Consider the following 23,861-nt stretch of genomic DNA (forward strand, 5'->3'; position numbering starts at 1 on the left):
ACACACACACACACACACACACACAAGAGGTGACTTCTGAGTGGTGTTTCGCCAGGTGAGCCCTGCTGTCCTAGGGGCCTCCAACCCTGGTTTGATGACTTCCTACGTTCATCCTACGCAGCTAGGACATTTTACTCTTCACTCACTAAGCTCTTTTCTGGCTCAGTGAGAGAAATGCAGAGCCCCAGAAGGGTAGGAATAACACAGGCTCCAGGGAAGAACCCGGGAAGGAAGTAATTAGAAATCTCTCCTTTCTCCCAGGTGCTGTCTGCTCTGTTTACTCCCTTCCGCTGAGGGCCAGAAGAAAGTGGGGTGATGCCATCTTGCCCCCATCCCTGTCACACTGTAATCTCCCCCAGCCCACCAACCCCCTGCACCACCCAGGCTCACCAAAGACGATGAGGCCTTTCTATTCTGGAAAATGAGAGTTCTCAGAAGACCAACAGAAACGCATGTAGAAAATGACTGAAATTACTGGTTATCAGGAGAGATGATGGCCTGAAAGAGAAAGAAGATGTGGGAGGCGAGTGGATAGGTAGAGGTCTAAGATTCTCTACTGACGTGATGAGTAGCTTCTTGCTTATTTCCTGTGGTTTTTGCTCCAAATGAGAGGTTTCAGCTCCCACATGGTGAAGTGTGGAATATAAACCCAGTATTCATCACGGGGGACTTTCAGGGGGGAGGTCCAGAGGTGCCACTGGCATGACGAAGCGAGGTTAGGAATAGTGGGACCCAAACCAGAAGGAAACAGTAAGAAGCAGAAAGAAAACAGAAAAGCAGAGAGGGGACTGTTATGGACTGAATGTTTATGTAACCCACTCTCCCCTGTGTGATGGTATTTGCAGGTGGGGCCTTTGGGAGATGATTAGTCATGAAGGTGGAGCCCTCAGGAACGGATTACTGCCCTTATATGAGGCCAGAGAGCTAGCTTGCCCTCTTTCCACCATGTGAGGACACAAGGAGAAGTCGGCAGTCTGCAACCTGGAAGAAGTCACGAGAACCCGACATGCCGGCACCCTGATCTCGGACTTCAGCTTCCAGAACGTGAGAAATAAATGTTTATTGTTTAAGCCACCCAGTCTGTAGCATTTTTTATGGCAGCCCACACTGAGACAGGGACTGAAAGGTAGAAGGTGGGAGAGAGGAAAGCCAAGTAAGATGGGGAAAGGGAGATGATTTTTTTTAAAAAAGACGTAATAGAAAGAGAGGAGACTGGCTGAAGAACTGGGTTTGGGTGTCATTTGGGGACGGATACAATGAGTATTAGTATCAGTTTCCTGTGGCTGCCATAATAAATTACAAACTCGGTGCCTCCAAACAGCAGAAATTTATTCTCTCACAGTTCTGCCCCTAGTCCAAAATCAAGGTGCTAGCAGATCCATGCTCCCTCCAAAGGTTCTGGGGGGTGCGGATCCTTCCTTGCTTCTTCCAGTTTCTGGCGGCTCCAGGAGTTCCTTGGCTTGTTGCAGCATCACTCCAATCTCTGCCGCCGCCTTCACATGGCCCTCTCCCCCATTTCTCCTCTGTGTCTGTGTGTCTCAGATCCCCCACCAGTCATTGGATTTAGGGCTCACTCCACGTCCAGGATGATCTCATCTTGAGATCCTTTACTTAATTACATCTGCAAAAGCTCTATTTCCAAATTAAGTCACATTCACAGGTGATGGGGGAGCATTAGGTCTTGGATGTATCTCGTCAGGTGCCGAAATTCAACCTACCATAGTTACTCTTGTTTTGACTTAAGTGGGAGGGAGGGTTTCTCAGGAGTATTGGACAAAATTTAAAGTTCTTTTCTTGTTTTGTTTGGTAAAGAAGTAAAATGAATGGATGAATAATAAGATATGAAAACTATGGAATAGGACTGAGAAAAAACAGGGCAATTGAGAACCTGAAAGTTAATACAAACCTATGATAAAAGTTGACGTGTTTTTTCTGTTATCTCATTGGATTTTGTGTGTGATATTACAAATGATATGTAGCAGGCATAGAGCAAGGAAACGAATATGATACTGATATTTCCAGGAGTCCCTGTGCTGAGTGATTTTCTAGTTATATGTTTGACTCACACAAATGATTGTCTTATCTGTTCATTGAACCCTAAAGACACGTGTCAGGCCCTGTGAGAGGAACCAATAAGAATGGGACTGAACGGTGCCCTTAAAGAGTTCATGGTCTGATAGGAGAGAAGGACCTTCCCACAGGAAAGGAGCCCACAGCAGACAGTCATGGGGATTTGGAGAAGATAGTGCATCCAGGTGGAGGCATCAAAGAAGGGCTTCCTGGAGGAAGTGGCATTGAAGCTGGACATTGTAGGAGGGAGGACTGAATATGTGGTGATAGGATGAAGGCCATTCTAGGCAAAGACAAAAACAGATGCATGGGTGAGAGGTTGCACAGCGTGTGTGTGGGAAAATAATGAGGGGCTCAGCTTGGTTGGACGTTAGAGTCTGTGGAAGAAAGTAGTTGAGAATAAGTGTGGAGAGGTTAGGTTGGGGCCAGCTCAGGGAGGGCCTTGAAGGTCACACAAAGGAGTTTGTTGTGCAGATCCATCATTCCCAGATTAGGAGGGAACACACAGCCCCAGGAGTGTGGTTTGAGAGTCTCCAGGAGTGGAGGTAGTTGGAAATAGCCCCTCCAAAGGGTGTCCTATGTCCACTGAGCCATCCCTCCTACCCAAGGACTGATGCCCTAGCAAAAGGGGACCATTAAGCCTCTGAGCAGGGGATGATTCGTCTGCATCTCCTTGTAAGATTTACAGGGGTGAGGCAAGACCAGAGGCAGAATCCTGTGGGGACACCACCACCAACACCCTAGTTACGAGGAAATGAGTGCTGACCAAGGGGAATGGTCATGGGAGGAGAAATGAGGAAAGCAACTGGCTCTGAGAACTTCTCTGTGAACAGGGACTGAACTGTCAGGCTCCAGGGCCGGATTCGGTGGGAAAGCTTTCCTTGCTGACGTTCACTCTTTATTTAGGTTGAGATAATGTGTACAAGATTCTCTCAGCATCTTATCTTGTAGCATTTTAGCTGGTGAATTGCCGACTCTGATGGTGTGTAGATTGGTGACTGAGATGCTCGTTTATTCTCTGACGGTGTTCTTAAGAGTCTTGAGTTGTTTTCTGTTTTCACTGACATTGGGGGAGGGCAGGATGAATGTCCAAACCCTCCTTGTTTCTTTCATCTGGATGATGGAAAGATTTAAATGTTTCACCAGTCCCTTGTTGACACGCCAGCTGTAGTGAGGCCCACAAGGTGCTGAGGGCAGGAGTGGGAAGGGCGAATGGGATGGGAGAACATGCTGGAAGGGAGACACTGCTGTGGGCTGATGTATTCGCTCAGCTTTCCACAAAGTATTCCCTTCATCCAGCTCAGGTCAAAAAATCTAGGAATCGTTCTTTTTTTTTTTTTAATTGTTGACTTCTGATAGTTGCCTTTTTTTAAAAAAAAATTTACTTATCTATTATTTTTGGCTGTGTTGGGTCTTCGTTTCTGTGCGTGGGCTTTCTCTAGTTGCGGCGAGTGGGCCCACTCTTCATCGTGGTGCACGGGCCTCTCACTGTCGCGGCCTCTCTTGTTGCAGAGCACAGGCTCCAGACGCACAGGCTCAGTAGTTGTGGCTCACAGGCCTCGTTGCTCCACGGCATGTGGGATCTTCCCAGACCAGGACTCGAACCCATGTCCGATGCATTGGCAGGCAGGTTCTCAACCACTGCGCCACCAGGGAAGCCCTAGCAATCGTTCTTGCCTCCTCTTGTTCTCTCTTACTCATTCAGTCTGCCAAGTCCTACCTTCAAAACATGGCAGCCAACAAGGAGAACCTTGAGGACATTATGCTAAGTGAAAAACGACAGTCACAAAAAGGCAAATACTGTGTGATTTCATGTGGAGGAGGCATCTAGAGTAGTCAAATCATAGAGACAGGAGGTAGAATGGTGGTTGCCAGGAGCTAGGGGGAATAGGGAGTTCGGTGGGTACAGAGTTTCAGTTTGGGAAGACGAAAAAATTCTAGAGGTAGAGGGTGGCGATGGTTTTCAACATTGTGAATACACTTAGTGCCGCTGAACCGCACACTGCAAAGTGGTTAAGATGGTAAATTTTATGTTATGTATATTTTACTTTTTTAAGAAAGTGCACCTACACATAGATTCCAAGAAGATAGGAAACACGGTCAGCACTGACCACCTCCACGGCTACCAGCCTGCTCCAGGCTGCCTTTATCTCTCATCTGGGCTATGGCAACAACGTTCTACCTGGTCTCAGCTTCTGCCTTGGCCCCCAACTCTCTATTCCCATCGTCGTAGTCAGAGCAATCTGAATGAAACATAAATCAGATTGTGTCACTCCTCTGCTTAAAGACCTCCAAATGGCTCCTCATCTTACCTGGAGATGCTGGGCTAGCTCCCTGTACCCCATTGCGGTCACTTCTCACTGTTCTCCTTTGCTCTGATTTTGCAGCCACAGTGAGGCTTGACTCTGCTATTCCCTCAATAGGCCAAGCACCTCAGGGCCTGTGTTCCCTCATTCCCTTCAGGTCTCAGCTCAAATTTCACCTTAGCAAGGAGCCTTCCAGGGCTACCCTATAATAGTGCCCCTTACCCCATCCCACACTGTCTGTCCTCCTTGCCCTGAACTTATCAACCCCTGCCGTATTTGTTTGTTTACTCATTTATTTCCAGTATGTTGCACCCAAAAAATGTAAGTTCCAGGAGGGCAGGTCTTTTTTGGTTTGGTTGGCTGCTGTTTTCCTAACACCCGGAACAGTGCCTTGACTGTCTTAGGTATTCAGTAAATAACTGTTGAATGAATGAGTATGTTGAGACTTCTCACTCCTTAGGCAATGAACCAATCAGGAAAACAGAAACCACTCTAGGTATTTCAAGCAATAAGAGACTTAACACAAGGAATAGAGGGCTTGCAAAATCTCTGGAAGGGTGGAGGTATAAACGCGAGGGAAAACCATCGTGAGCGCTCAGGCCCACCACTAGCTTATGGAAAATCAGGAAATTTCAGTACCTGCAGGAACAATTGCCAGTGTCACATTTGCCTGCAGCAAAGGTGGGCCTTTACTGGGGAAATGTGTGAAGGCAAAGCTCATGTTTGTGGGTCATGTTTGCCTGTTCCTGACGGGGGAGCAACGAGATTGCTTCCTTCTCCCAAATATCACACGAGCTAACCTGGAATCCTCCTGGTTGGTATGGTGGAAAATGTGGTCCCCAGATTTCTAGCCCCTGCTTAGGGGGAATATACAAGGGTAGAGAATACGGCTGAAATTCCATCAAAGGCAGAATACGACCACCTTCTTTTCTCTTCTTGCTTTCCCCTCAGTTATACTCTTTTAGTGGAAGAATTTCTCCAAGAAAGAGATCATTGAAGCAGACAGTGATTTCAAGGACTGAGGTCTGTCAGACTTTGTTGTCCCATGTGATAGGAATGTTCTGCCTCAAATTATCAAAAGTAATGATTATAATCTAAAATTTATGTAGCTTGTAAATCCACTACGTCAATAAAAATTAAAAAGAAATTTGTGGAGCTATCTGCATCAAGCACTGTACTAAGCCTCTCATATACATCACTTAATTGAGCCCTCATGAGGTTAGCATTATTATTCACCCCCATTTTATAGATGAGGAAAGAGGCTAAGTAACTTGCCCCAGGTTGCATAGCTAGAATTTGAGTCCAGGTCATTTGACTTTGGAGGCTGAGTTTTTAACCATTCGATCACTCCTCCCCGCCCACCCCGTGCCCTGCCCTAAGGAGTGTGAACACTAGTTCTGAGGCTCTCAGCTGTGTGAAGGTGCACGAGGAGGGAACAGTTTTATAAGTCTGGGTAGATTTGTCAGTAACATAAAAATAAAGACTATTCGAATGTAATGCCTGGGAGTTTGAAACATGAGCTAGGAGCAGGTCTCAGGAAGCATGTCCTCTGGGTCAGGGAATCCTGGAACAGCGACATGGCTTGCTCACTGTAGCAAAGAGGGGGTAAGTAGAGAAGGATGGTTTGTGATTTGGAAGGCTAATCCCTTCTTTGCTACTTTTAACTTCTTTTGTGATGTTGGGCATATCATTTAGCCTTCTTGTGTTTTGGGGCATCTCACCAGTAAGTGAAATAACTATGCCAGCGTTCCTCATAGAAGAATAAGGGGTGAGGGGGCTACTAATCACTTGGTATAAATTATTCTGAAAACCCAGCTGCTAAAGAGTAATGTTCTGTGCTGGCATAGAACTGAATATTGGACTAGAGGATCATCCAGGTGTCACTGAAAATTCAACAGTGAAGGGCTTGCCTCCAGTAGCTAAGGAAGATGATTACACAGTCTGCTGGATTTTTCAGTCATTATTTTTGCCTTGAAAGCCTGCACTTTCTTAGCTCTAATCTAAACCCATCACTCCTAAATCTTAATCTCCTAGAACGAGGTATATTCCTGTCTTTGTTCTCACCCCTGGAAATGGACTTACTGAAAACGGTCTTGTTTCACCATAGTTATTTTTATAATTACTTATGATTGGTCACTACATTTGTCTTTTGGGCTATAAGACGTTTGGAACAGAATGCAGTGTTCAAGGTAAATTTCAAGTGACCTCTTTCACATGAAAAGCACAGCACTCGAATAGTGGTACACATTCATTTCCACCATACACATGTATTAAGAGCCACACCCAGAACTGTTAGGGACATAAAGATTAAGGATGTGTCCACTGGTCTTAAGAAGCTCATAATCTAACAGGCGTTGTGCACACAATTTTGAAATATTAAATGGATGCCTCACATCTTGAGTTGGAGCTCTGTAGTTAACAATCATGTTGCACCTTAGCACTGCACTGTGGCTTTAGAACTCTTTAGGAGTAATCCATTTAATAGAGAAAAGATGGCAACTGAAAACAGATACATGGACAGATCATATGTAGCTACATTGTTATACAGCTATCTGCTTAATGCTTAGTAATTAGGGATATTGCGAGGATAAGACTGCAGTCCCAGAGAGGCTGTAGAGAATGTAAGTTGGACTAATTGGGAGAAGCTTCCTGCAGGAGGTGGGTCTGCTTTAATATAGCAGAAGTTTATATTAATTCTGAGCCTATTATCTTTTGCTTGTTTTTTAGGGAAAACTTCTTTCTAATTGTCTACCATTCAGAATCTGGATTCAAACTCTATCTCCTTGATGTAGGAAGTTTGCTGTTTTTGGCTTGCCTTTGTGCTTTTTATTTTCTCACACTTTTGAGACTGCTTTTTCACACGTTATTTCACTTTTTTCAGGACTGTTGGCAACACCTCTCAATTTAGCACAGCTCTGTATTTCACTAGTCCTTGTTTACTCCTCCTTAAAGATTGCTCATTAAGATGACAACTGAGGGGCTTCCCTGGTGGCGCAGTGGTTGAGGGTCTGCCTGCCGATGGCAGGGGACATGGGTTCGTGCCCCGGTCCGGGAAGATCCCACATGCCGCGGAGCGGCTGGGTCCGTGAGCCACGGCTGCTGCGCCTGCGCGTCCAGAGCCTGTGCTCCGCAACGGGAGAGGCCACAACAGTGAGAGGCCCGCATACCGCAAAAAAAAAAAAAAAAAAGACAACTAAGGCCTCAGGTCTCCCTGCCTTGGGACTGTGGGCCACACGTCACATTTTGCAGCTCAGGAACCTGGGTTATACTTTCAATCCATGCGCCAGGGTGCGTCTGAGAGATGAGATTTGCTAGGATTTGCTTCAGTAAAAGCTTTATCAAGGTAAATACCTGTCACCTCTTGTGGGGTCTCTTCATCTGTCAAACAAGTGGACCTCTCCAAAGGCAATCTTGTGTGCTAGGCTTCGCTTCTGTTCTGTAAGACCTAGGTGTTTATTGACCCTCATTCTCCTGAACCACTGGAGGAATATTTTTCTTTCTTTAGTATATGTTCAGAGTTCTGGACAGGTAGTGAAGTTGGTCATATGAGAGACCCATTGAACTGAGGCTACACAGTATTTCTTCGTATCCCCTCCACTAGGAACACTGAGGCCTCTGGTTTTTCTTGTTGCTTCTTTAGTTGCCCGTGGCTCTGTCCTCATTGTCAGGGGCCTGAAAGAGTGCGCTAGCAGGGCCCAGCGTGCAGGAGGCATTAACTGATGACTGGTCTTCCTCGTGTACTCCAGGCAGGCTTGGGAGTGACATTTCACCCTGCTGCCTGCTGTTCCGTGAACAGTCAGATTAGCCAGTTAGTCAGACGGCCACGGTTTCTCTGGGCACATTATTATTCTTCTCTCCTAGGACTTGGTTTCCTCATCCTTAATGTGGGACTGAGAAGGCTGCCTCTTGCACAGGTGGCTGCAAGGAATTAGAAACCAATAAAGGGATTGCTTAGCATATGGCTGAATGTCAAGGGCAATAGAAATGCTTAATTTCATTTATTTAATAGTAGTTGGATGGCCACGTGAACGTTGCTGTGGAAACCATAATTCCTGAATTCTCTGACACTTATCTGTGTTTTGCTTTTAGAAGAGGCTTTACATTTAAATCCTGTGGTTTTTTTTAATATTAGAAAAGTAGCAGGAAGCATCACAGCTTGATCTCAATCACAACCATTTTATAAGAAACAGTGTGGGCTGCCCCTGGTTCCCCAGCAAGGAGCATCTGTTGTCCAGTTACTCTCACCTGATCACTCTTTTTTTTTAAGGTCGTGTCTCCATCCATCCATCTATCCATCCATCCATCACACTGCATTTCCAACTCATGAGTTGAATGGGGCAAATGCAAGTAGATCAGAACTATTGATTTTCTAGCAGGTATAGAACAGAGAGGGTGTCTTTGGTGATGTGGATGTGTGATGGCAGATCTCGTAGAGCTGGTGAGATCAAGGAGGGGTGGGGGGCAACAGAGGGCATGGATGCAGTGAAAGTGGAGACTTCAGCAGTTCAGAGGACCAGAGGCTCCTCAGGCTGGTGCCCGGGGCTCAGGTGACACATAGCTGGGAGATGACCATCTAGGGTGTAGGCAACAACAGCACTGGTTAGAAAAATTGGTCTTGATTCTAAGCTCTCGTTGGAGGAACTTGCGGAATCCCACATCTCCTGCAAGTGCCTCTCTCCCTCAAGCAGGCTCTCATATGGCTATGTGTCCTCCACCATGGGCTGTGAAGCATCCCCCTGGGCTGTGTGTGCCTCTCTGCCCGTCACCTCCTGTGGTTGACTGTGGAGCTCATTCCCAGCGCCTTCTTCTAGCCACTGCTGTCCCTGCCGACGCTTGCTCACTCCCTGCCCCCAGCCACAGCAACCCTCACCTGGCAGTTCCTTACAGAGATCCTGATATCACAACTGTTCTTCTTCAGCACATATTCTCATTTTTTTTTCATGGCTCTTCTCTTCCTACCAGCGGTCAGCCAGGGTCTCTTGATGTTCTTCCCAGTGTTGGTCAATGTGAAGAGAGAGCCTATGGGATTCCAGCTGGAGCTGCTGGAATTCCTGAAGTGGGCACGCAGGTCAACCCTCTTTCTGGGAATTTTGCTTCAGAGGGAAAATGCAATTGGACTATTGTGGCTATATCTTTTCTAAATCAAACACATCATATTCCTCCCATTTTCCTTGTTGTCGAAAATGCTATTTCAGCTCACATGCCTGAAAATCACCCTTGACTCCTCAAGTGTCCCCCTTCCATTTGTTTGGTCTCTAAGCTTAGCTGATATGGAGTGCTGATAGCCCTGAAACAAATCCCTCATTTCCATCCCATTTTACCTCTCCCATCACTTTTTTTTAAACAGTTAATGCTTAATATTTATTCATTTGGCTGCATCAGGTCTTAGTTGTGGGCTCTAGAGCCCACAGTAGCCCCGTGGCATGTGGGATCTTAGTTCCCCGACCGGGGATCAAACCCGCGTTCCCTGCATTGGAAGGCGGATTCTTAACCACTGGACCACCAAGGAAGTCCCTCCCATCACTTTTAAAAAACAGCTTTAGTGAGAGATATTTTACATGTAGTAAAATTCACCTTACACAAGTGCACTTTTTTTGGATAAATTTACTGAGTAGTGCAGCCATCACCATAAATCAGTTTCAGAACATTTTCATCACTCCAATAAGATCCCTCATGCCCACAGTTTATCCCTGTTCCTAACCCCAGCCCCGGGCAACCACTAATCTGCTTTCTGTCTCTATAGATTTCCTTTTCTGAAAATTTCACATAAATGGAATCATAAGATATATGATTTCTCATGTCTGGTTTCTTTCACTTAGCCTAATGCTTTTGAGGTCCGTCCACGTCGTAGCATGTATCAGCACTTCCTTCCCTTTTATTGCTAAATAATATTCCATTGTATGGATATACTATATTTTGTCTATCCCTTCACCAATTGATGGACATTTAGGTTTTCTCTACATTTTGGCTATTATGAATAATTCCGCTATGAACTTCTGTATGCAAGTCTTTGCGTGGGTGTATGTTTTTATTTCTCTTGGGTAGATACTTAGGAGTGAAATTGATGGGTAATACGGTAATTTTATACTTAACTTTTTGAGAAACTGCCAAACTCTTTTCCAAAGTGGCCACATCATTTTACATCCCACCAACAATTGTATGAGGGTTCCCATTCCTCCATATCCTCAGCAAGAGTTGTTACTGTCTGCCTCTGTGATTATACTCATTCCAGTGTGTATGAAGTGGTATCTCATTGTGGTTTTTAATTTTCATTTCCATAATGACTAAGGATGTTAAGCATTGTTTCATGTGGTTTATTAGCCATTTATACAGCTTTGATGAAACACTGTCCACATCTTTTGTCTCTAGGTTGCTTGTTTCCTAATCATTGAATTCTAACACCACCTCCTAACTGGTATGCCTGCTTCCATGTACTATTTTTTACAAAGTGCTACCAGATTAATGTTATGCGTGGCCTAGGCACTGTTCCTCACTTACTCGAAACCCCTCAGTGTTCTCCACTGCCTGAAGTTCAAACTCCTAAACTTGACATTCAAACTATTACATGATGTGGTTCCATCTCTCCATACTCCCACAGGCACTCTGAGTTCTGGAAAAATAGCTCACTTGTGACCTCCCTGCCCTTTCCTTCTGGGTGTTTGTCCCCTGTCTGATGTCTTTCCCACCCTCCCCAGTCTCTGACCCACCCTGCAACGCCCAGTCAAGTCACTTTCCCAAGGGTCCCCTTACTGACTCCTCCTGGGGGACTCTCCCACCTTTCTCTGACTACCCTGACTCCTTGTTTCCTTTGTCCTGCTGACCTGCTTACCTGGCCTGCCTCTCAACTGAGTGCTGTTTCAGAACTTTTAAATAGAAATGTTTCCCAGCACCCAACACATAATGATATTCTGCTCCAGCTCTGTTACAAGTTCATCGGAACAGTCATCAAATAGATAGCAGTGGTTCTGTTTTACTTTATGTCCTGGACTTCACAGCCTTTTATTTATTTATTTATTTATTTATTTATTTATTTATTTATTTATTTGTGGCTGCATTGGGTCTTCGTTGTTGCACATGGGCTTTCTCTAGTTGCGGTGAGTGGGGGCTACTCTTTGTTGCGGTGTGTGAGCCTCTTGTTGCAGTGTCTTCTCTTGTTGCGGAGCATGGGCTCTAGGCATGCTGGCTTCAGTAGTTGTGGTACACAGGCTCAGTAGTTGTGGCTCATGGGCTTTAGAGTGCAGGCTCAGTAGTTGTGGCACATGGGCTTAGTTGCTCCACAGCACATGAGATCTTCCTGGACCAGGGATCAAACCTGTGTCCCTTGCATTGGCAGCTGGATTCTTAACCACTGCACCACCAGGGAAGTCCCTTCACAGCCTTTTAAAGTCTCACCTGTCACCAACATATGCTGCACCTCCGATCCTGCGACTGTGTGTGGCTCCTGGTTGGGGACCAAAGAAGGGCCTGTATTTCTTCCTTGGTGCTCCCCCAGCTGGATCTCTGTCTTGGGCAAGTCACCTCACCTCTAAAGGGCTCTGGGGTCCCCCTCTTATATTCCTAACTCCAAATTTAGTAAGTTGTAAAAGATAAATGATGTATGATTATTTTTTCTTTTTTTTTGGTAAAGCGCTCTGAAGGCTTATTTTGTTGTAAAATATTTTATTTTTAATTTTTTTTAAATTTATTTTTGGCTGCATTGGGTCTTCGTTGCTGCATGCGGGCTTTTCTCTAGTTGCGGCGAGCGGGGGCTACTCTTCGTTGTGGTGTGTGAGCTTCTCATTGCGTTGGCTTGTCTTGTTGGGGAGCACGGGTTCTAGGCATGCAGGCTTCAGTAGTTATGGCACGTGAGCTCAGTAGTTGTGGCTCGTGGGCTCTAGAGCACAGGCTCAGTAGTTGTGGTGCACGGGCTTAGTTGCTCTGCAGCATGTGGGATCTTCCCAGACCAGGGCTCGAACCCGTGTCCCCTGCATTGGCAGGCAGATTCTTAACCACTGCGCCACCAGGGAAGTCCCAAATATTTATTTTTAATCACCAATATTCTCTACCCATCTCTCTCTCCAGCTATGGTGGGTTTTTTGTTGTTGTTGTTTGTTTTTGTATCCTGGCTTTGACTAGGGATGCAGGTACGTGTATATGTGTGTGTGTGTGTGTGTGTGTGTGTGTGTGTCTGAACACTTATGGCCATGGATGTTCATGGGGCACCCACCTCCTCTACCCTCTAGCTCCTGTGATCCCTTTTCTAAAAATTGAAACTTGCTTTAATTTCCTTTTTTTATTTTAGTAACTTTTCCTATAATAATCATAATAATAATAATGTTAAACTTCTCTCAGAAAACACAGACTTGGAAACTCCCCAAAAGAGCTGTTATACTCTTAATATTTTGATGTTAGGTTCTAGTCTCTTTTTCTGTTATTTAATTTTCTTTTGGTTTCACTGAATTATCATTTTACTATATATACTTAACTTTTAAAAATACATAACACTATGATATCATCAACATCTTTCCATTTTTTCCAAAAATTATTCTTTTATGAAAACATTTTTAATGGCTGCATGGTATTCCACGGTCTGACTACTGTAAGTTATTAAACCTATCCCCTACTGATACACACATAAGTTGTTTCTCTTCCTTCACTGTTATAAACAGTGGTGCATAGGATGCTGTGATCCCTTTCCAAAGCAGGCTACTTCTTGTGGTAAGTGGCAGCACAGTCCATAGTCATCACATCTGGTGCCCAGTGTCACTGGGTGAGCACTCATTGTCTGACCTTCCTCTCTGTTTTTAATAATTGGTCTTTTCTCCCCACCCCCCGACACACAAACCAAACAGGAAAAAACCTCTAGCCACACAAATTTGGTTCACACCCTTTCTCTTTCTATACCTTTATTTTCTGAACAGTCTGAACTTTGGACAGGAATCAAACTTGGAATTTAGCATGAAAGGAATTCATGAGCATAAAATGATTAATGATTGAAATGATCATCCAAGAGTGGAAAGCCTTCCTTAGCTTGCAGGATAACAACCCTTCTCTTGCAGTGGCCAAGTACACAAATTAAAGTTATCGGCTTGCTGATGATTCTTTGGCAACCCACACATGGTCATATGGTTCCCCAGTACACCAGTAGATCATATGCAAATATTGTTTGCATATTCATCAAGATACCACATGGACGGTGTAAGCTGCTTTGATTCTCTTTCAAGGAGAAATGCAGGCGCCTCTGGCACATGCACTCCACTGGCTCCGTTGGCATGTTGGTGCCTGAACCAACATGGAAATTATTCAAAAGAAAAATACTAAAGAGGAGTGAAATCTATCATAGTCTGCCCTCTGCTTAGCAATTAGAAGTTGCCAGCCTGATTTTGGTTTTTTATTTCTGATTTATACTTTTAGGCTTTCAAAAACATGGTGACATAATATATTTTAGCTATAAAATTTATTAGCTACTCACCCCTGAGGTATAAATAATGAGAAAGCTAAATTGCATCTTCTGAAAATATAAAAGTCCCACGAAACACTGCCAAAGAAGTTACATCTGTTTAATAAGTAAGCAACAAGGAATATGGAATAAGAATTTCATTCTTAGCCAGGTAATGGACCTTAACTTTTTTTTTTTTTTGCACTTTGTACTTATGACTATAGCAGGGAGATACTGTTTTTCACCCAGGGGTATCAATGGAGTAAATAAATTTGTGTTAATAGAAGCTCTGGGTTTTTGGAAGCCAGTATGTAATTTTTTCATTCATAAAATAAGGGTTTTTTTAACCTAAATCTTGAAGTAATTCCATTAACACACTCAAATATACAAGCACACCTAATTTTACTGTGCTTCACATAATGTTTCTTGTTTGTTTGTTTTTTGTTTTTTACAAGTTGAAGGTTTGTAACCCTGCATTGTCAGATGATACATTTTTAGCAGTATTTTTATAAATGAAGGTATGTACATTTTTTAAACATGCTATTGCACACTTAATAGACTACAGTATAGTGTAAATGTAACTTTTATACGTACTAAGAAACAAAAACAGGGCTTCCCTGGTGGCACAGTGGTTGAGGGTCTGCCTGCTGATGCAGGGGACGCGGGTTCGTGCCCCGGTCCGGGAAGATCCTGCATGCCGTGGAGCGGCTGGGCCCGTGAGCCATGGCCGCTGAGCCTGCACATCCACAGCCTGTGCTCCGCAATGGGAGAGGCCACAACAGTGAGAGCCCCGCGTACCGCAAAAAAAAAAAAAAAAGAAAGAAAAAAAAAAAGAAACCAAAACATTCATGTGACTCACTTTATTGCAATATTTGCTTTATTGCAGTGGTCTGGAACTGAACTGATGCATGCCTACATAGATCTAGAGATTTCTATCTATCTATCAGTGAGGGCTTGGGTCGCATCATTAAAAAACTTCAGTTAGATAGAAAATAAAATTATAGCTAGTTTCTTTAAAGACTAATTCTTTAGGCTGCTAACTCACAAAATAAAAACTACAAGAATTCTAAAAACCTAAGGTCAACTTGAAAAAGCCACCATTAAGCTAAAATTAGGGAGTGCTTTATATACAATTGAATTTCCAAAAGAAAACAATTACAAGCTGGATAACATCAACAACAAAAACCAATTTAAAGGCACTGGAGAGTGGCCAAAAGCAGGTAGAGACTGGAGGGGATTCAAGGATTCAATCCTTGAAAGAAGGGTTACATGGGTTTTTCCAGTCTGCTGGGCACAGTGGCTATAACTCAAGGTGAAAGCCAGTCTTATTGGTTAGAGGCATTACATGGTGGAGTTTAGGGCTGTAGCTGGAAAGGAAGGAGAAAAATCCCAGAAAGGAGAGAGTCAAAGTGAGGCAGCTCTAAAATCCACATTTCATTTCCCTCAAATCCTTGGCTGATATTTTTGAATTTTGAATTTGCCTACATGGAAGAGCTACAAGAAGTTCAGGGGAAAGAGCATCTAGAAGCCGAAAGAGTTGAGCAGAGATTTCAGCTGCTATCACTGCAGGGGAGCAGAGCTTGGAGTTTAAGTCCCTAGTTAGAGGGGCCTGGTAAGCACTTTAGACTTTCCACAAAATCCCTAGAAGGACCACACTTTAGGGGTAAAGAACAAGTCCCAGGACTAAGGGCGAAAACTAAACAGAACTAACTGCTCTAACAAAGTATAAAGCCAAGACTCTACAAGCTTAAGGTGACCCACCACTAACTTAACTGTCTACTAGAACAAAATCAGTACTTTTCAAAGGAAGATAATAGAATCTAACATCTCTATGATGTAGTATCCACAATATTCAGCAGACAGTTAAAATTTAGTGGATATGAAAAGAAACAGAAAGATGTGATTCAGAGTCAAGAGAAAAATCACTTAATCGAAAGGGACCCCCAAATGAGCCAGATGTTGGAATTAGCAGGCAAGAAATTTAAAGCTGTTATTATAACTATGTTCACAGATTTAAAGGAAAAAGAAGCAGAGAAAGGGAAACTATGTATGTATATATTGAAAAGTACAGTATCTGAAATGAAGAATTCATTGGATAGGCTTGACAGAGATTGGAGATAGCAGAAGTAATGGTCAGTGAACTTAATAAAGGGTCAATAGAAAGTATCCAGTCTGAAGAATAAAAGGGTAAAGATTGAAATAATTAACAGAGCCTCAGTAACTGGTGGGACAATTCAAATAGTATCATACTATACATGTAATTGGAGTCCCAGAAGGAGAGAAAAGAGAGAATGGGACAGAAAAAATTCCATAAACAATGGGTGAAATTTCCCCAAACTTGGTGAAAAACTTACAGGTCAAGTTATAGGTCCTAGAAATTCAGCAAACCCTAAGCAGGATAAATACAGAGAGAACCACATCCAGGAGCATCATAGCCAAACTGCTGAAAACCAATGGTAAAGAGAAAATCTTCAAAGCATCCAGAGAAAAAGGACACATTACACATAGGGGAATTCCCATAAGAATTAATGCTGGCCTCTAATCAGAAGCAAGGAAGGCTTCTAATCTGAAGGCAATGAACATCTTTAAAGGGTGGAAAGAAAAATAACTGTCAACCAAAAACTCTGCATCCAGTTAAACTATTCTTCAAGTTCAAAAGTGAAACAGACATTTTCAGATAAGCAGAAGCTGAGAGAATTTGTTGCCCAGAGACCCTCAGTATAAGATATGCTAAAGGAAGTTCTTCAGTCTGAAGGGAAATGACCCAGCTGGAAAGTTGGCTCTATAGGAAAAAAATGGAGTTCCCCAAATGATAAAATTGGGTAAATATAGAAAACCACATATTTTAAATGTTCTAGTTTCACTAAAAGACAACAAATTGTTTAAAGTAAAATTGAGAAGATTGTATTATGGGTTTTACAATGTATGTAGATATAAAATACATCAAATAGTAGCACAAAGGAGGGAGGTAAAATAGAATTATACTGTTGCAAGTTTCTTACATTTTAGGTGAAGTGGCACCAAGTTAACTCTAAGTAGCCCAAGTTAAAGATGCATATTGTAATCCTTACAGCTAAAAGGCCAATAGAGGGAATACTAAAAAAAAAAAAAAAATCAATTAACAAAAAGAAGACAGAGAGACGGGAATGAAAAACAGAGTACACACAGAAAACAGATCGATATTAGCAACAACATGAAGCTCAAAAACCTCACGTTAAGCAACAAAAGCCAAACACGAAAGAACACACACTGCATGGACTTTACCGATAAAAAGTTCAAGATCAGGTGAAACTAATTTATGGTGATAGAATCAGAGCTGTGATTGTGTACGAGTGGTGGGGATCACCTGGGAAGAGGAAGGTAAGAACTTTCTGGAGTGATGGAAATATATAACTTGATTGAGGTGGTGGCTTACCTGGGAGTGTACAGTTATCAAAATTCAGAGAATTGTACACTTAAAAATTGTGTGTTTCCCGGTATGTAAATTTCACATCCATTTTTTAAAGCATCAAATCACACTTTCTTGCGGGGCTTCTGGTTGTAAACTTTGATCGACAGAGGGCGCTCCGAGCTCACCAAACACGCTTTGGAGCCCCAGCTACTTTGGGATGGAAATCAGACCACCTCGGGTCTCCTGTCTCCAAGGTGAATCTCCCAGCTCCCCAGTACTCTTCCTCCATACCGCTCCTTCCCCACCCTCGGCTCACTGGCTCCTGCATTTCACCTGGCCACGCTGCTTTTCGGCAGATGAGCAGTGCATAGCTAATGGCTATGCTATCTTCGCAGCATCTCCGCGGAATACAGATTGTGGATGGAAGCTGGGTGGTGTTGCCCGGAGTTGTACCTTCCCCCCTAAGGTCTTCTCTTGGTATGATCACTTTTAAATAGGAAGTAGGAACGTAATGGAAACTTCCACACTGTTTTCGACATCTACATTTTGACCTTCTTACCTCGCTTTAGTGCCTGTGAAACATTCCCACGCAAGGGCTGCGGCGGGAAGGGGTGGGTGGGGGGCAGTGCGACGGATGCGTGGAAGGAATTTTCCCTGAGGAAAGCAGGTGTGGGGCGGCGTTGCCACAGGGCTCCCCCACCCCAGGATATTGTCTTCCTGCCCCCTCCATATCTCAGAGGGAAGCTAGAGGCTGGAAAGCCCCAGGCGTCCTTTGCGCCCTCGCATGCCCCCAGGCTCGGTCGCTCCCGGGCGCGGAGATGCCATTACACCTCACGTGATCCCCGCACTGGGCTGGTCCTTTCAAGAGGCGTCTCGCGGGGTGTTAATTAAAGGTCACAACAAAACAGACAGACCTGCGGGCTCACCAGAAGAAATGTCCTCCCGGGAGATGAAAAATGACACCCTGGAGCAGCTACGTGTGGAGCCCGGCAAATGCCGGCTTCCTGCGCTCCAGGCGCTGCGCCGGGGGCCGGAGGGGGACTGGAGAGGGAGATGACTGGGTACTCCTGGGACACGGCGGGCCCTGCACACTAGAAGAGCAGGAAAGGGGGGTGCCGAGGGGACCCCCGGCCAAGGCGAGGCCAAGGCCAGCTTGCACACACCCCCTTCCAGGCCCGCGCCGTCTGCGCCGAGCGTGTGCCGCGCGGCGAGTCCCTCAGTTTCCCTGCCCGGCGGCGGCCCTTTGCTCCCCGGGCTCGCGCGTCCCAGCCCTGGGCGGCTAGGCACAGCGCACACTGGGTCGCGGGCGGGCGGGGTCGAAGGACCTGTTCTCCCGCTGCGCTTGGGAGGGTGGCCCCCCAGGCCGGCCGGGCTTGGTAGGGCAATTCCAGAAAAGGTTTGCAGGGCAGGTCTAGGAGAACAAAGGCCGGGGGGTGGACCCGGCATATTTGTGGACTTGTTTGTGACTCAATCCCTCTTACACGGTGTTTCAAAGGCAGAACTGCAAGCCTTGCCAGGAAGAGAAAGAACTTGGGGGCGGGGAGGCTCGGGCGCATTTCTGTCCGGTCGCGCTCGCTCGGCGCTGCCCCCAGCTCCAGGCTCGCGCAGTGCTGTTTCATCAGAGCCCTGGATCCGGGCCACTCACCAGCAACTTCCCCGCAACAGGCGAGATTTACGACCCCCTCCCCCGGCTCTCGGCCTCGCAATGTCAGGCAGGAGCGCCGCAACATAAAATGGATCCCGGCAGGCGCGGCGGCTGCAGCCAGGCGGCGGGCTCTCCGGAGGGGCCGCTGTTCGCGAGGCTCCGCGCTGCGCCCCGGCGCACACGCGCGCCCTGACCGCAGACGCCGGCCGGGGCGTCCCGCCGGCCGGGCCACGCCGCCGCCCCTCTCTGCCCTCGCGCAACTGTCAGGCAAAGCGGGCCGGCGGATATTGGCTCCCCAACACGCCGAGGCTCCTCCCCGAGCTGGATCTTTATATTTTGGGAGAATTTCTTTGAACTCAGTTACCAGGCTCCGCGAAGGAGACAAGTTCCCAGAACCGGCTCGCCGGCGGAGGCGAGGCGGGGGGCTTGCCTACCTCGTCTGCAGCTGCAGTGTGCCCCGATTGTACTCGTCTTTTCCCTCGTGGAGGAAAACGGACTTACTAGGCTGAGGAGAATGCCAGCTATCTGTATGTGACCGTGAAAAGGGAACGTGTGGTTGGAGAAGGCAGAAGAGGAGGAAAAGCATTATTTGAAGAGAAGAATAAGCCAGTCATTACAACCCTTCTGCAAATTAGTGCTGTTACTTCTGGGGTACATCTGCTTTTATCCCCCCGCCCCCTTCAGCTAAGAAACCTTGACTTGAGGGCCAAGAGACAGCCCCCTACAACTGGACACCCTTCTGGGTTGGAAGACCTTTTGGATGTAGCGTTGGTGGAACATTTAGACACTCTTCTCTGGAAAAGCCATCATGAATTCGGTAGCTGGGAATAAAGAGAGGCTTGCAGTCTCCACCAGGGGCAAGAAATACGGGGTAAGTTGTGATGGGTATAAATGCGGAGACGCGTTACCGGACTCTTCCCGGCCAGGGTTCCCCTTTCCGGGTAACGTGCAGCCAGGGCAGGGTGGCCCCGAGCTCTCCTCCCGCTGCTGAGGCGCCTCGGCTGGGCCAGCCCGGCGTGCGCGCGCGGAGGCGGGTCCGCCAGCAACGACGCCAGCGCACTCGCCTTGCCCTCCGAATTTTTGCAGCCCTCTCATTCCTTCTCTTTCCCGCATCCCTAAGTTTTGCAGCATTCCTGCACTTCCAAGCAGAGTTAAACCGAATGCGAGGGTTTCCCACGATTTCTCTGCTGTTCTTAAGGGACCGTTTTCCTGGAGTCGGGAGAACCTTTCATTTACCTTCAGGATCCGGAGGGCCTTGCCCTGAATGAATAAAAATCCAAAAGTCATAGCCCCCCCGCCCCCGCCGTCGTCCAGGATCTTAAAAGTGACCTTCTGCAGGGATGGGTGCCAGGTTCAAAAGCGCGGGGAGCTGAATCCGTGGGTTCCTCTGCAGAAACCATCGAAATTCCCTGAGCGAGTGAGTCCCTCTCCTCCAAACCGGAGGAGTCCTACGGCTCCCGGGAACCGGTGCAGGGGTTACCCGGGCGACGGGGATTCACTTAAACACAATTAACCAGACATATGGAGGCAGATTTGGCCGCAGGGCTCAGAGCGGTCCCTAACGTGCGCCCGTGGGCGCTCAGCCGGGTCCTCGGTGACGCGCAGGTCCCCAGCCAGGTGGGAGGGCGGCCCTGGGCAGGGGCGCGGGAGCCAGCCGCCCTGCGGGCCCTGACACTGTGTGTCTCCCCCGCAGGTGAATGAAGTCTGCTCGCCCACCAAGCCCGCGGCGCCCTTCTCCCCGGAAAGCTGGTACCGGAAAGCATACGAAGAGTCGCGCGCCGGGAGCCGCCCCACTCCCGAGGGCGCGGGCTCGGCGCTCGGCTCGTCGGGGACGCCGTCCCCCGGCTCGGGCACCTCGTCCCCGAGCTCGTTCACGGGCTCCCCGGGCCCCGCCTCCCCGGGCATTGGCACCAGCTCGCCTGGCTCCCTGGGCGGCTCGCCAGGTTTCGGCACGGGCTCCCCAGGCTCGGGCAGCGGCGGCGGCTCCTCCCCCGGATCGGACCGCGGCGTCTGGTGCGAGAATTGCAACGCCCGCCTGGTGGAGCTGAAGAGGCAGGCTCTGAAGCTGCTCCTCCCGGGGCCCTTTCCCGGCAAGGTGAGCGCCGCCGGGGACAGGGCTGGGCGGGCAACATCTGCGCGCCTCGCCGCGGCCGTGGATCTGGGGGCCTGCAGCGCTGTGCGCTGCTCGGTTCCGGAGAAGGCGCCGGCCGAGCCGGATCAGCTCCCGGCCTCGGGGGTGACCCTGCGCGTCTCCCCCGCCAGACCTTACCCGTGTGCAGTGCTTGGATGGTGCGTACGCGGTTCCAGGCCTCGCCGCCCACCGGGCCTGCCCAGGTTATAATTCCTGCTGCGCTCCACTCCTCAGAGTGCCCTTTCTGTGCCCCCAGCACTCGCCCATACATCCCGTTGGTCCCGCGCGGTGCTGCCTTCGCCCGAGACCCTCTTCCCGCGCGTCCACAGGCCTTTCCCGCGTCGCGGGCCGGGGACACGCTGACACCAGCTTCTGGGATTCTTTCCTTTCCGCGACCCCCTGCTGGGGCGACTCCTTAGATTTTTCTCCCCACCCCCATCCGTGATCATTTACAAAAATGTCGGAGGGAGTAGTAAAAGCGGGCTGATAATTAGGAGTTGGCATTTCCCATTGCCTCTTTGTGGTCCTTCCTTCCCAGGGCTAGCAAAACAGAAACACATATCGGAAACCCAGCATTTCCCCCTAACCTCTGTGTGTCTAATCAGAGGAAGATTAAGGGGTGAGTAGTTATTTGAGCGGGGCTCCCTCCTGCCTGCGCCAGTGCTGAGTATGTTGGTTCCTCCATGGCAACCCTGCCAGGGTTGTGTGTGTCCCCAGGGTGTAACACAATGCAATTGTATTTGCACTGTTCGGCCTAAGTACTATCAAATGATAATATTTACTCTTTCACTTCAAAGAGTTTTTATCAGTGCTTAGAGAGAAATATCAAGAAAACAGCGTGAATTGCTGTAGAGAATTCTGACACTGTTCAGTGGCACTTTCTGATTTATACTTATGTGACTTTTGAAGTGAAATGTGATTTTGAGTAGTGGAGTTTAGGAATAGCTGCATCTGCTTGCCGTTTCTGCTTATCCAAATATACACACATTAATCTTTTAATACGAAAGGGTTAAATTAAGCAAATACCTGCAGGAATTGTAAAATTTTAAATGTGGAAAATTGCCACCAAGAGAGTTGGTTTTATGAATCCCGAATTTATCTCAAGAATAATTAACTTGTAGATTGTTGTCAGTATGCCATTTTCGTAGTTTCATAATAAATCTGTCAGGACACCCCTAAAAATAAATCTCAGGGACTCTAAAAGCTTATTTCACTCTTGCATGCCATGTCTTCTGATTTAACACCCTCTTCACTCACAGATGTATTTACTCTTGTGATTGTTTATCAATATTATTTGATTATCTACTACACTCAAGGAACTGTGTTAGGCATAGCAATAAAATAACAGGTATGCACAATCCTTGTCCACATGGAGCTTATATTTTAATGGAGGATACAGACGTTAACCACAAAATGCACAATTCATAATTTGTTTCCATGTGTGGTGAGTGCTACAGAAGAAGAGCGTGGGATGCTGTAAGTCTGTATAACCAGACTAGACCAGCTGATAAATTTAGAAGAACTTTGGTTCTTTTTTTTTTTAAATTTAAGTCTTAAAAAAAAATTAATTTATTTACTTTATTTATTTTTGGCTGTGTTGGGTCTTCGTTTCCGCGCGAGGGCTTTCTCTAGTTGCGGCAAGCAGGGGCCACTCCTCATCGCGGTGTTCCGGCCTCTCACTTTCGCGGCCTCTCTTGTTGCACAGCACAGGCTCCAGACGCGCAGGCTCAGTAGTTGTGGCTCACGGACCCAGTTGCTCCGCGGCATGTGGGATCCTCCCAGACCAGGGCACGAATCCGTGTCCCCTGCATTGGCAGGCAGACTCTCAACCGCTGCGCCACCAGAGAAGCCCAAGAACTTTGGTTCTTAAAGATATATTTTTGGCAGTCCTAGTAAGTTGCAGCCTACCAATTTATTCTAGAACATTCTTGCGGACCTGCTCTTACAGTAGCTTCTTTGTGTTGTTGAATGCTCCGTGTGTGCAAAGGTAAATTAAAATATACTGTTTTCATAAAAGAGGAGGGAGGAAAGGAAATCTATAGGAAGAAGAAACAAATGTTGAAACTTAAATGCATCCATCATGTTTTCTGGAGTCATGTGACAAAGTAGATTTTTGGCTTTGTTGAAGCAGCGTGGAAAATTCATTCACAGTGCAATAGGAGGCAGCTTGATGTGTTTGGCAATTTTATGTATGTGATGAAATAAAAGTGATGCTGGGAAACTGATTATATTATCAGAGTGATGGCTCCAGAGGAGATGTTGGATCTGGGGAACCTCAATGCTCTACACCAATTTAAAGTGATCTAGGCACATCTAGAGAAGAGCTGTCAGTCTTGGGGACAGTCACATGGGGTCACTTTAAGTGCACACGTGAATTTGCCTGGAGTTTAAGATGTGATATATCACAGTGAAACATGACATTTGGTGCAGGGGAGAGCATAAGACTTAGCCAGAAACAAGGGTTGTTCGGATGACCTCATTGTTAGTAATGAGGTATGGGGCCAGAATTTTAACTACCAATCCTCTGCCTGTCTCTGGGAATAATAATTTTAGGGGTTTTTTCTTTTTAAAGTATTGGTACCCTCAGGTAATATTTCCATTACACCTTTAAAGTTTGCAGAGTTTTTTTTTTTAAGTTTGCAGCATTTTAACCAAACAAATGTTGTGTTCTCTCAAGCACCATGTATGGAGGCCCATGTAACTCCAACACAAGGCCTTTCTTCTTCCCTGAGCCAGATTTATGAGCAAACTGTGGACCTCCAGTAGCCCTCAGGCACAGAAGGAGTTAAGTTTCATTAGAACAAGAGAGGTCATTGTGACTCCAACATGTAGTTTGCCCTGAAGAGTAAGGGTCTGGAAGATAAAGGCATGTTTTTGAGAGGTAATTAGCAAAAATCATC

At 46.5% G+C, this 23,861-nt stretch overlaps 1 protein-coding gene across 2 annotated transcripts in view; it reads left to right on the plus strand.

The window, feature by feature from the left end:
• Window positions 1-19,029: 19,029 nt before the first annotated feature.
• KIF26B (kinesin family member 26B) overlaps window positions 19,030-23,861 on the plus strand; it is a 508,676-nt gene continuing 503,844 nt past the window's right edge. For both annotated transcript variants that reach the window (XR_010840066.1, XM_059068030.2), the window contains exons 1-2: window positions 19,030-19,701; window positions 20,524-20,925. Coding sequence is in view for 1 of the 2 variants with exons in the window: in XM_059068030.2 (XP_058924013.1) it covers window positions 19,639-19,701; window positions 20,524-20,925 (465 nt within the window). In the remaining variant the exon portion in view is untranslated. The remainder of the gene's footprint in view (window positions 19,702-20,523; window positions 20,926-23,861) is intronic.

The sequence above is a fragment of the Kogia breviceps genome, chromosome 1, assembly GCF_026419965.1.
Source record: "Kogia breviceps isolate mKogBre1 chromosome 1, mKogBre1 haplotype 1, whole genome shotgun sequence".
Taxonomy (NCBI): Eukaryota; Metazoa; Chordata; class Mammalia; order Artiodactyla; family Physeteridae; genus Kogia; species Kogia breviceps.